At 38.8% G+C, this 13,628-nt stretch overlaps 1 protein-coding gene and 1 long non-coding RNA gene across 3 annotated transcripts in view; one reads left to right on the top strand and one right to left on the bottom strand.

The window, feature by feature from the left end:
* The window catches only part of sclt1 (sodium channel and clathrin linker 1), a 25,192-nt gene extending 14,982 nt beyond the window's left edge, over positions 1-10,210 (bottom strand). For both annotated transcript variants that reach the window (XM_034188762.1, XM_034188763.1), the window contains exons 1-9: positions 10,084-10,210; positions 8,638-8,685; positions 7,853-7,920; positions 7,512-7,564; positions 7,314-7,386; positions 6,352-6,407; positions 5,941-6,058; positions 5,286-5,408; positions 84-149 (exon numbers count right to left, since the gene is read on the bottom strand). In XM_034188762.1, coding sequence (XP_034044653.1) covers positions 84-149; positions 5,286-5,408; positions 5,941-6,058; positions 6,352-6,407; positions 7,314-7,386; positions 7,512-7,564; positions 7,853-7,920; positions 8,638-8,671 — 591 coding nt within the window. In that variant the 5' untranslated portion in view covers positions 8,672-8,685; positions 10,084-10,210. The remainder of the gene's footprint in view (positions 1-83; positions 150-5,285; positions 5,409-5,940; positions 6,059-6,351; positions 6,408-7,313; positions 7,387-7,511; positions 7,565-7,852; positions 7,921-8,637; positions 8,686-10,083) is intronic.
* The window catches only part of LOC117526711, a 14,225-nt gene extending 597 nt beyond the window's left edge, over positions 1-13,628 (top strand). The window contains exons 2-5 of the long non-coding RNA XR_004565336.1: positions 3,367-3,370; positions 4,086-4,091; positions 8,484-8,490; positions 13,519-13,628. This is a non-coding gene — a long non-coding RNA (uncharacterized LOC117526711). The remainder of the gene's footprint in view (positions 1-3,366; positions 3,371-4,085; positions 4,092-8,483; positions 8,491-13,518) is intronic.

Raw genomic sequence — 13,628 nt, 5'->3', positions numbered from 1 at the left:
ATCAGTGCAGGGTTCGACTGCAAGATGTGCACAGTATTTCAATCTTATACCGAATTAGAAAGCAATAATGATCCATCACTTACTGATTTCAGCTTCTGATTGGCCAGTTGGTGACTCTGTGCTTGCCTCTGCCACTGAGCCAGCTGATCCTGTGAAGAAGAAAAGTCATTAAGCTGAAGTCACTGCTTAAAGTCTCATGGTGACATCAAGAGGGCAACTGCATGTGTCAGTGTGTACGCCCAGAAGTAGCCCTCGCACATTGCATGATGGGACAGTCTGTATACTTGCAACCAGTGTCTGTGGATGTTTTAAGTCAATTTTGGAGCCAAAAAAAGTACCTGTAGCTGTTATCAATCAATCAATTTTATTTATATAGCGCCAAATCACAACAAACAGTTGCCCCAAGGCGCTTTATATTGTAAGGCAAGGCCATACAATAATTACGTAAAAACCCCAACGGTCAAAACGACCCCCTGTGAGCAAGCACTTGGTGACAGTGGGAAGGAAAAACTCCCTTTTAACAGGAAGAAACCTCCAGCAGAACCAGGCTCAGGGAGGGGCAGTCTTCTGCTGGGACTGGTTGGGGCTGAGGGGAGAGAATCAGGAAAAAAGACATGCTGTGGAGGGGAGCAGAGATCAATCACTAATGATTAAATGCAGAGTGGTGCATACAGAGCAAAAAGAGAACGAAACACTCAGTGCATCATGGGAACCCCCCAACAGTCTAAGTCTATAGCAGCATAACTAAGGGATGGTTCAGGGTCACCTGATCCAGCCCTAACTATAAGCTTTAGCAAAAAGGAAAGTTTTAAGCCTAATATTAAAAGTAGAGAGGGTGTCTGTCTCCCTGATCTGAATTGGGAGCTGGTTCCAGAGGAGAGGAGCCTGAAAGCTGAAGGCTCTGCCTCCCATTCTACTCTTACAAACCCTAGGAACTACAAGTAAGCCTGCAGTCAGAGTGAAGCGCTCTATTGGGGTGATATGGTACTATGAGGTCCCTAAGATAAGATGGGACCTGATTATTCAAAACCTTATAAGTAAGAAGAAGAATTTTAAATTCTATTCTAGATTTAACAGGAAGCCAATGAAGAGAGGCCAATATGGGTGAGATATGCTCTCTCCTTCTAGTCCCCGTTAGTACTCTAGCTGCAGCATTTTGAATTAACTGAAGGCTTTTCAGGGAACTTTTAGGACAAGCTGATAATAATGAATTACAATAGTCCAGCCTAGAGGAAATAAATGCATGAATTAGTTTTTCAGCATCACTCTGAGACAAGACCTTCCTAATTTTAGAGATATTGCGTAAATGCAAAAAAGCAGTCCTACATATTTGTTTAATATGCGCTTTGAATGACATATCCTGATCAAAAATGACTCCAAGATTTCTCACAGTATTACTAGAGGTCAGGGTAATGCCATCCAGAGTAAGGATCTGGTTAGACACCATGTTTCTAAGATTTGTGGGGCCAAGTACAATAACTTCAGTTTTATCTGAATTTAAAAGCAGGAAATTAGAGGTCATCCATGTCTTTATGTCTGTAAGACAATCCTGCAGTTTAGCTAATTGGTGTGTGTCCTCTGGCTTCATGGATAGATAAAGCTGGGTATCATCTGCGTAACAATGAAAATTTAAGCAATGCCGTCTAATAATACTGCCTAAGGGAAGCATGTATAAAGTGAATAAAATTGGTCCTAGCACAGAACCTTGTGGAACTCCATAATTAACCTTAGTCTGTGAAGAAGATTCCCCATTTACATGAACAAATTGTAATCTATTAGATAAATATGATTCAAACCACCGCAGCGCAGTGCCTTTAATACCTATGGCATGCTCTAATCTCTGTAATAAAAGTTTATGGTCAACAGTATCAAAAGCAGCACTGAGGTCTAACAGAACAAGCACAGAGATGAGTCCACTGTCTGAGGCCATAAGAAGATTATTTGTAACCTTCACTAATGCTGTTTCTGTACTATGATGAATTCTAAAACCTGACTGAAACTCTTCAAATAGACCATTCCTCTGCAGATGATCAGTTAGCTGTTTTACAACTACCCTTTTAAGAATTTTTGAGAGAAAAGGAAGGTTGGAGATTGGCCTATAATTAGCTAAGATAGCTGGGTCAAGTGATGGCTTTTTAAGTAATGGTTTAATTACTGCCACCTTAAAAGCCTGTGGTACATAGCCAACTATTAAAGATAGACTGATCATATTTAAGATCGAAGCATTAAATAATGGTAGGGCTTCCTTGAGCAGCCTGGTAGGAATGGGGTCTAACAGACATGTTGATGGTTTGGATGAAGTAACTAATGAAAATAACTCAGACAGAACAATCTGAGAGAAAGAGTCTAACCAAATACCGGCATCACTGAAAGCAGCCAAAGATAACGATACGTCTTTGGGATGGTTATGAGTAATTTTTTCTCTAATAGTTAAAATTTTATTAGCAAAGAAAGTCATGAAGTCATTACTAGTTAAAGTTAAAGGAATACTCGGCTCAATAGAGCTCTGACTCTGTCAGCCTGGCTACAGTGCTGAAAAGAAACCTGGGGTTGTTCTTATTTTCTTCAATTAGTGATGAGTAGTAAGATGTCCTAGCTTTACGGAGGGCTTTTTTATAGAGCAACAGACTCTTTTTCCAGGCTAAGTGAAGATCTTCTAAATTAGTGAGACGCCATTTCCTCTCCAATTTACGGGTTATCTGCTTTAAGCTGCGAGTTGGGAGTTATACCACGGAGTCAGGCACTTCTGATTTAAAGCTCTCTTTTTCAGAGGAGCTACAGCATCCAAAGTTGTCTTCAATGAGGATGTAAAACTATTGACGAGATACTCTATCTCACTTACAGAGTTTAGGTAGCTACTCTGCACTGTGTTGGTATATGGCATTAGAGAACATAAAGAAGGAATCATATCCTTAAACCTAGTTACAGCGCTTTCTGAAAGACTTCTAGTGTAATGAAACTTATTCCCCACTGCTGGGTAGTCCATCAGAGTAAATGTAAATGTTATTAAGAAATGATCAGACAGAAGGGAGTTTTCAGGGAATACTGTTAAGTCTTCAATTTCCATACCATAAGTCAGAACAAGATCTAAGATATGATTAAAGTGGTGGGTGGACTCATTTACATTTTGAGCAAAGCCAATTGAGTCTAATAATAGATTAAATGCAGTGTTGAGGCTGTCATTCTCAGCATCTGTGTGGATGTTAAAATCGCCCACTATAATTATCTTATCTGAGCTAAGCACTAAGTCAGACAAAAGGTCTGAAAATTCACAGAAAAACTCACAGTAACGACCAGGTGGACGATAGATAATAACAAATAAAACTGGTTTTTGGGACTTCCAATTTGGATGGACAAGACTAAGAGTCAAGTTTTCAAATGAATTAAAGCTCTGTCTGGGTTTTTGATTAATTAATAAGCTGGAATGGAAGATTGCTGCTAATCCTCCGCCTTGGCCCGTGCTACGAGTGTTCTGGCAGTTAGTGTGACTCGGGGGTGTTGACTCTTTTAAACTAACATATTCATCCTGCTGTAACCAGGTTTCTGTAAGGCAGAATAAATCAATATGTTGATCAATTATTATATCATTTACTAACAGGGACTTAGAAGAGAGAGACCTAATGTTTAATAGACCACATTTAACTGTTTTAGTCTGTGGTGCAGTTGAAAGTGCTATTATTTTTTCTTTTTGAATTTTTATGCTTAAATAGATTTTTGCTGGTTATTGGTGGTCTGGGAGCAGGCACCGTCTCTACAGGGATGGGGTAATGAGGGGATGGCAGGGGGAGAGAAGCTGCAGAGAGTTGTGTAAGACTACAACTCTACTTCCTGGTCCCAACCCTGGATAGTCACGGTTTGGAGGATTTAAGAAAATTGGCCAGATTTCTAGAAATGAGAGCTGCTCCATCCAAAGTGGGATGGATGCCGTCTCTCCTAACAAGACCAGGTTTTCCCCAGAAGCTTTGCCAATTATCTATGAAGCCCATCTCAATGCACAACTCGAGGCAGCAACAGTAGTGGAACTATAAAGATGGTTAAAGTGAAGAATTGCAAGTTTAAAACACAAGAAAAAGGATCTGATAGAGAGGTAAGTTCTGACTAACTAGCTTCTAGGCGATATTACTTCCTGAGTGACGGGGTTTTATATCAAATGTTCATTACAAAAAAAAAAAAAAAAAAAAAAAAAAAAAAACTGCTGAGACAAGCACATGCATTTCTCGGTGGATGGGACTCTGAATCTGCAAGAAAGAAAGAAATAAGTTGTCTCACCACTAAAATGCTGCAAGAGAAAGCTGCTCTGGGTGGGGGGTCAGGAGGGATTTATTAAATTATGTGTTAAATGGCGTCCTTGATTTTGCTGTAAGTTCTGGACAAAACTATCACATTGGTGTTTTTGAGGGAAGTGTTTTGAGTGGGAAACCTGTTGGTGTCTCTACCATGCAAGTTTTCTGGCTGCAGCCTCAGTGCGTTGATGTTGGCTTGAACTTACTAAACTTTCACTTATTTCCAGCCCTTCCAATATTGTGAATCCACTTGTTTCTAAGCGTTGCATGGTTAGAAGCCAGAGGTTCACATGTTTACTCCTGAAATGGTTATTGGAGCATCCAGACACAACAAGTAATCCCCAGGATTCTGAACCTTTTGACCGTGTCTGTGCGTCCACAGCAGGCACACATTTCCCACAATCCCCTGTGTGACCATAATCCAATGTGGCAGGGATGCAATCCTTCTATTAACTGGAGACAAACTGGATTTGACCCCATTTCTATTACAATGGCTCCATCTAGTGGCAAATATAATGTGTGTACTTTAGGGATACAAGTTTCTGATTTTGGTCCTGAAAACACTTTCTTGTATTATATTTAGATGAACTGTTATGCTTACGTGACTATAGTACACTCACTTTTGAGCGACCTTTTAAATGTTCACCCATGAACTCATGTTTGGACTCTTATGCAAAGCTTGTTTGAATACAGGCAAAAGTGCACAGTGCTCTTGGCTTTCAATAAATTCTTAGCATTTGTAAGACTTCAGTGGTGATTAGATTGTATTGCTGAATCATCATGCTTTTTCTCTTTTTTTGTTTATTATTCAACCAGGGTAGTTTTTGGAAATCCACAAAAATGCAGAGTATAAAAATTTCAAAGTTTTTTTGATCAACTATATTAAATCAAAACAAAAACATCGATTTTCATTGTTTTCTAGTAAAAGCTCATCAGGATATGATACAGGACTATGGGATTGTAAAAAAGTTCTCTCTCTAGTGGAGGTTGATGTTGGAATACCTGGAGCTGCTGCTGCTGGGCCTCTTGTTCCTGCCCGTCAGTGATGATCCTCTGATGGTCAGCCTGGAGACGGTTCAGCTCCACAGCCGCCATCTGCCACAGGTTCATGGCCTGTTCACGCTCCTAAACAAATACACACCAAACCAGAAATGTGCATGAGCATGGAAGAGCTGGAAAACCCCAAACCAGCCGGTTACCTTGAGCGAGAACGGGTACTGTCAAAAAGTGGGCTTGGAAATGTAGAAGTTAGCCTGTGGAGCCAGAACCATGGCCGCCCAACTGACTTCAATAACCACAAGATGGGATTGCAGCTCTCGTAACAAATATAATGTAATAATAAAATAAGCAACAATGACAACACACTGAAGCATTTGCTTTACAGCCTCTATTTTTGAAGCATCCAAACCAGGTAAGCTGTGGAAAAATATGTGCTATCAATGAGAGAGAGAGAGAGAGAGAGATGAAATATAAATACTGAAAATTCAGAAGTGACACTGATATGATCTCACTGAGATGACAGTAAATGACAAACACGTACTTCACAGAAGGTCAGAGTTTGTGAGTATGTGCGTTTAAACTGAAGAACAGATGTGACCTGCTGAACAGTTTTAACTCATGATTCTGACTGTGGACTCAACACCCACTGAATGCAGACCTGTTCTGACAGCTGCAGTTGCTCTCTGAGGTTTTTGATGACGTCGTCCACATCAGATCCCGACTTTGACAGGTTCTTAATCTGTGTCTCAATGCTTTCATGGAGCTCTGCGTGCAGCCTGATGACAGGAACAGAAAAGTGTTTACGTATGTCTAAAACAGTTTGAGATCCCGAGTCATCACAATCGTCAGTGCATCTCCACGTACACACATCACAAGTGCTCACTGAGAAGTGCACGTGACATTATCAGTATGTTTTATATCGATACATCCAATTGCCTCTTAAGGAAAGAAGCAAAATCAGATCTCCACAAGCAGAACATCTTCAGTGATGCTAATTAAAGTTCCATGCATGATTATTTTCGCTTTAATAACCTATCTTCAAACAGTGAAAACAGGACATTTTTCTCACCCTTCATTCTCCTTAATAATCTGCTGCATCTTCTTTTTAATATCAGTCATCTCCGCCTGTCGAGGGAAACAAGAGTTACACTTATGAGTTTGTTCAGAATTCAAACAAATACAGAAAAGAACAAATACGAAAGCACAGTGTGTCACTCAAGAAATGTACTGTACTTTCTGGAGCGTTTTTTTTTTTTTTTTAACTAGCTTGGGAAGTCTTGCGACATGCACAAAAAAATAAATCAATACATACAAATATATCAATCACTGTCATTATTAAGAATAAAAACTGTTTACATAGCTTTTCAAAGAATGAAATAATTAAAATTAATACATAATTAAAGAATAAATGGCAACAGTAAAAGTAAGGCCCTTTGGCTGCTCTCTTGTTTTCACTAGGGGTCATTACAGCAGATCCAAGGTGAATCTGTAGGTTGATTTTGCACAGGTTTTACGCCAGATGCCCTTCCTGACGCAACTACAGGGGTCAGATTTGAAATGGGATCCTTCTGAAGCCAAGCGTACTACTTGGCCACCACTCCTGATCAACAAATGACAATACCAAAAATAAATAAATAAATATGCAAGGCAACAATGCACAAAAATCCCAAATTAAAGAGCTGAAAATACAGAAAATAAGGTACAACTTATACTCCAAAAAATAAGGTAAATCAAAACATTTCGCATTCAACCAGAAAATCCCTAAAAACCTGCAGTGTTTAATGATGTGCAGCCAGCTGTTTGAGAGCAAGCGTGTAGAGATCAAAGAAAGCAAGAAGGTTAAAGTGTCAGACTTTGTGTCTGATAGGATCTAAAAAAAAAAAAAAAAAAAAAAAAAAAAAGGGGTAATTATCAACCCTGACTTCAACATTCATCCGGAGCATTTTGTCTCAGTCACATTCGAGCACATCAACACCTGAATGAAACCTGTTTCAGTGGTTGCTTTAGCTCGTGTCGTCCTGTGATTTTTACCTTGTACCTCTGCAGCTGTTCAGTCATGGTATCTATGTGTCGGTCATAGTCGGCCAGCAGAGGAGTCATAATCCTGTTTCAAAAATATACACAGAAAAACAGAAGAATGATGTAATTTGTGCAAAAAAAGTGTTCGTGACCAATGTTTTCCATTTTGTCAGAGAACTTCAATGTCAGTGTAGCTGAACTAAAGCTGACCTTCTGTCTGAGATCCAAGGGGCACCAGGTTCAGGCGGCTTTGACTCTTCAACCTTGACAAAGAGAAGAAACAATAGCAGAGTGCAGAAACGTTATGAAGATAAAACCACCATTAAGCTCAGTGTTTTCACTGTCTTTAACACTTGCATGTGGTGGGTAAAAACAAGCTGAGAGAGATGGAATTGATGAGGCATTTTAAACTATGTTTACCTAATTTAACTTTTCTGCATAACTAAAGTCAGATGTGAATCTTAGAGAGAGACAAATATGACAAACTAATGTGAAGAAGCAGAATCTGTTAAGGGTAGAAAATAATATACAGTGGATGTTCACAATAATACCTGAGCTAATGTGAACGGACTGGAGGATGCATTCTGATACTGTCCAAGAGCAGAATTTAACCTTTTGACTGAAAAACACACAGACAAACAGATTCTGTGTTACAAAGCAAAAGAAAAAATAAACTAATAAATGGAATAAAAGAAGCCGGTAGCAAAGACAAAAAATGACTGACACCAAGTTGGTAAATTATAACAGACCTGTCACAGATATATCACATAAATTTTAAAATTTTGGTGATCAGCATCAGGTTTAATGTTAAACTAGTAAAACATTTTTAACTTAAAGAATGTTATTAGTGATTCTGAAAGCCTGGGAACAACACAAACCACATCACTAGTATTTATTTTTCTTTGGTGCCAGGCTCTCACTGTGATGTTTCAGCCAAATACATAGAATTAGTTTATGCCATATTCCTGGCAACTAGTTCCAAAACGTGTAACATCAAATTGGTTTTGTTAAAAACATGGATCTTATCCTTACACAGTGTCTGTGACTTCAGTTAAAGAATTATGACTCTTATGACCATCTTCACTGGCTTTGTACATTTACAAAACACACAACGAAACTGTGGGGGGGGGGGGGGGGGGGGTATAACAATGCACTGTGAAGGTGGATTAGATACCCCAAAAGGTTTCAAGTTATCAAAATGTTGATTTGAGCAACTTTTTGGACTGAAACACACTGGGTTGAAACTGTACATTGGCAGAAATCCTTTAAGCAGATTCTGGGCTGAAAAAATGTTATAATTCAACCTGCTGTCATATCTGGTTTTAACTGAACTGACCTTGATCTTGCAAAAACTGAACTTCTTCTTCCATGCTGCAACAGTAACCTATGAAGAAAAAATAATCTTAGAACAGTAAATTAAAGAAAAATAATTCAGTCATTTATTTATCTTCTATACCCGCTTATTTGAGTTAAGGGTTCTGGGGAGCTGGAGCTGAACACAGCGGACGTCAGGCAGAATTCAGGGATGACAGATTTTTTTGTATTTATTTATTTTTTAATATTTTCAACAATAATTAACAAACAACATGACATCTGTCAACCATTATAGACATCATCAAATTGGAGGTGGTTCAGAGAGCAATGAAAAAATGAAAGTGCTTTTCACAACATTCATACAAGGAAAACACTTAAATTGGAGATTTATAAATGTTTAAGTAATATTTTTGACTGCAAATGTAAACCTGAGCAAACGTTATCATTAGACAACAGAAGGGGCCATAACAAGAAACAACTTAAAAAAAAAAAAAAGATGACATCTGGATTTGAAGAAATCCTCGTTTACGACAGTGGTGGATACACGGAACAAAGCAAGAACACTATTTGAAAAAATAAATTAGATACAGACAGTGGAGAAATAATTATGAAATTGAATTTATTTAGTACAGTTCAATGTACAAGCCAAACTACATACATTAAAAAAATATGGATAACACTGTCGTGGTCTGAGTTTGCGCCGGTCTCATTTTACCAAGCGCATGCGCAAATCGATTTTTTTTCACAGTCAACTTCCGGGAGGTCTAGATTTACCATTTCTTGCGGCGATCTTCAACCGAGCAGATGTATTTTGAAATAACTGCATTTTCCACACACTTTTGATTCAGAAAACTTGAAGTGGGACATAAATTCAGACTTGCAGGCTGGAAATTTCAGACTAGCTAGATAACTAGTAACCAGAATTATAATGGTTAAATCAATAAGCATCAATAGAAAGTGACAGGATTTACTTGTGGTTCCAATTAAAAAAATTACATATTTGCTTGGCAAATTTGGACCAGGGTCAATAACACACAAGTCTCAATATACCAAGATGGTAAAATCAGACTGGTGGTAAATTCAGACTGTGGCTGCTACAGTCTGAACTTACAGTCTCAATAATTTTACCTGGTAAATTCAGACTGGTGGTAATCTCAGACCGTGACAAACACAATGAAGTGAAATTTCCATTGTTTCCGATTATTTCCATTGTCGTTCACATATAAAACAACTAAAATTGTAAAGTAACTTTATAAAGTGAATACCACTAGTTGTGTGACTGTTAGCCTGGAAGCCCACAGAACAAATAAAAATACCTTAAAACAGCCAGTGCATAAAAATTAATGAATAAATAAAGCATTATCGTAATTTATTGTAAACGTAAGATGAAGAATTACAAACATGCTAGCGCATAGCTAAATGCTAATTAGCGGCAGCAAGCTCCAGCAAGATTAGACGAGCCACCCACCTTTGTATTTGTTGCCAAAAAACAGTATTACATACACAGAGAAATGTACTACTTAAGTCGCGTTCGCTCAAAACACTGAAACAAACTCCCCGAGTTGTTCTTGTTCTTCTTCTTCTCTTTCTAATAGGTTCCGGCAGGCTGTACGCTGGCGTAGCATAATGCTGCCCCCTACAGGTAATAGCTAAATACTTTATCTTATCTTAGACTCTCAAATAGAGGTCGGTGGAATGGAGGAACTTAATCACAGCTTTGTCCACTAAATGCGAGTAACTGCTCTCAGAAAAAGTTGACCTAAAAGAAAACACAGTCAATCCAAAGTCTGACAAATCTTTAAACAATTTCCGCCTATCACTAGAATACATAGGACAGCACATTAAAACATGATGAACACTTTCCAACTGACACAACCCGTCTGGATGTTTTCTAATCACTTTTAAATATGCTGCCAACCAACAATGCCCCAGTCTCAATCTAATTGAAGAAAATAAGCACAACCCAAGGTTTCTTTTCAGCACTGTAGCCAGGCTGACAAAGAGTCAGAGCTCTATTGAGCCGAGTATTCCTTTAACTTTAACTAGTAATGACTTCATGACTTTCTTTGCTAATAAAATTTTAACTATTAGAGAAAAATTACTCATAACCATCCCAAAGACGTATCGTTATCTTTGGCTGCTTTCAGTGATGCCGGTATTTGGTTAGACTCTTTCTCTCAGATTGTTCTGTCTGAGTTATTTTCATTAGTTACTTCATCCAAACCATCAACATGTCTATTAGACCCCATTCCTACCAGGCTGCTAAAGGAAGCCCTACCATTATTTAAAGCTTCGATCTTAAATATGATCAATCTATCTTTATTAGTTGGCTATGTACCACAGGCTTTTAAGGTGGCAGTAATTAAACCATTACTTAAAAAGCCAATACTTGACCCAGCTATCTTAGCTAATTATAGGCCAATCTCCAACCTTCCTTTTCTCTCAAAAATTCTTGAAAGGGTAGTTGTAAAACAGCTAACTGATCATCTGCAGAGGAATGGTCTATTTGAAGAGTTTCAGTCAGGTTTTAGAATTCATTTAAGATTAGGCTTAAAACTTTCCTTTTTGCTAAAGCTTATAGTTAGGGCTGGATCAGGTGACCCTGAACCATCCCTTAGTTATGCTGCTATAGACTTAGACTGCTGGGGGGTTCCCATGATGCACTGAGTGTTTCTTTCTCTTTTTGCTCTGTATGCACCACTCTGCATTTAATCATTAGTGATTGATCTCTGCTCCCCTCCACAGCATGTCTTTTTCCTGGTTCTCTCCCTCAGCCCCAACCAGTCCCAGCAGAAGACTGCCCCTCCCTGAGCCTGGTTCTGCTGGAGGTTTCTTCCTGTTAAAAGGGAGTTTTTCCTTCCCACTGTTGCCAAGTGCTTGCTCACAGGGGTCGTTTTGGCCGTTGGGGTTTTTCCGTAATTATTGTATGGCCTTGCCTTACAATATAAAGCGCCTTGGGGCAACTGTTTGTTGTGATTTGGCGCTATATAAATAAAATTGATTTGATTTGATTTAATTAATTTGACTTGAGCCTTATGACAGGATGAGAAGAGAAGTCTCTTATTTTTAATCGAAGGCTGACACATAAAATAGTGCCTCCCTACTGATTCACTCTCCCACTGCTTTTGCCACTTCTGATCACTCAACTCTTTAAAAATACTAAAACAATCAACCTTTCCCAAAGGGATATTAACATCAACTTTATTCTTCAAAGGGACTCTTTGGCCAATGAATCTGCAATCTCATTACCTATAATACCAGAGTGCCCAGGAATCCAAGTGAAGGTTACACAACAGCCAGCTGACTCAAAGCAATGGAGGCAAGACAGAATCTCTAGCACGAGGTCAGGACGAGCTCCTCCTGAGGCTCCGCCCATCAAAGCTTGCAATGCAGCTGCAGAATCAGAATAAATGGGTGATTCTTAGACTACGGGCACTTATTATGTCCTTTGATCATATTGTATGAAAAACAGAAAAAAGTGGAAATTTCACACTTTTATAGTTATCTTTACAATGAAAGTGTGTTAAGAAATTTGTTCTAGTAGTCTATGATGACTTTTTCACCTTTTTTCAGCATCATTATATGCAAATATTGCCGTTTTGTGCTTGTCCCACACCCAGACTTTTGATTTTCAATGATAAAAATGAATGGTAAAGAAACGTTTTTTCTAATGTTTTAAAATATCTCTGAATAAAATATCAGTAAAATAATCAAAACATAATTGGGGTATTCAATGTCATACAACTGTTGTGATTTTTTTAAACAAAATGTAGTTGTCCCACACTGTAATGTCCCTAAACAGTTTGTATGAAAGATTGTTTGGGTAGTTTCTATGGAGATAAACAGTGACATCAGAGCACATGTATATAGCGCCAAATCACAACAAACAGTTGCCCCAAGGCACTTTATATTGTAAGGCAATGGTGTGGTGGAAATTACATTTACAAGGCCAATAGTGCCCGTAGTTAAAGAATCACCCAAATACGACGCTCAGAAGGTCTGGTACTTTGTACCCACTCTAGATTTGAAAGTGGTCTGTGAGGAGAGAGATGGTCTTCTCAGGGAGCGCACCACCTGGGAAGAAAAGATGGGCAAGCTGCTGGAGCGCTGTGCCTGTCTCCAGCAGCAAAACTTTGAAGCTATCGGCAAAGTCCAGGAGGCTGTGCAGGTAGCCGAGGAGGATCTTCTGCAAGAACACCAGGTAACTTTCAGATCTTGTGATTTCATTATCTTCCAGTGCTGGATGGAGATTTCCCCTCGACACTGTCTGACACGTCCTTGAATCTCTTCAGTCATCTGAAATGTGTCTTTGTGTCTGGTCTCTTCAGGCCGTCCAGAGGGACAAACTGAGGACAGAAATGTTGGAAAAGCTCCAGGAGAGTGTCAGGCAGCAGGTGGAGGAGGCCGTAGACCTGAAGAGGAAGGAGGTGAAGAGCTGTGAATCATTATAGATAATAATACATATTCTGAAAAACAGGTCAAGTGAAAGCTGAACTGAGATATGCAATTTTATCTTCAACAGTTGGAGAAAGTTCATCAGGAGCATCAGTTGAAAGTGACGTCTCTGACGGAGCTGTCGTCCAATCTGCAGCTGGTAAGAACCTGCACCAATTAGTCCATGAGCCTGAAGACAATTTCAACCTAATCGGTACGATTTAAAGGACTGAAACAACACTTTGAGTCCAGTCTCAGTGGACACAATAAGTTATGGTGGTCATCTCAGGTTAGCAGCTGGAGTCAGGTCAGAGTCAGTATAGAACAACACAGAGGTCAACATTTAAAAATGCTCCAATGATTTAGAAAAGTCCACCACATTATTTGTGTGGCCAAAAAGATTCTAAAAATATCATTTCAATTATCTGACTGAAAGTTATGGAGTAAAAAAAAACACAAAAAAAACGAGTTTGCACAAGGGTCAGAAGTTAAAATTGCTTCAGTTTTGGTGAAAAAGTGATGCAAACCATTGGTTGAGCTAATAGGACAAATAAACACAATAGATTTGACCGTGTTGAG

The sequence above is a fragment of the Thalassophryne amazonica genome, chromosome 15 (genome assembly GCF_902500255.1).
Source record: "Thalassophryne amazonica chromosome 15, fThaAma1.1, whole genome shotgun sequence".
In the NCBI taxonomy this organism is placed as follows: domain Eukaryota; kingdom Metazoa; phylum Chordata; class Actinopteri; order Batrachoidiformes; family Batrachoididae; genus Thalassophryne; species Thalassophryne amazonica.
This window is presented reverse-complemented; position numbering and strand designations above follow the sequence as displayed.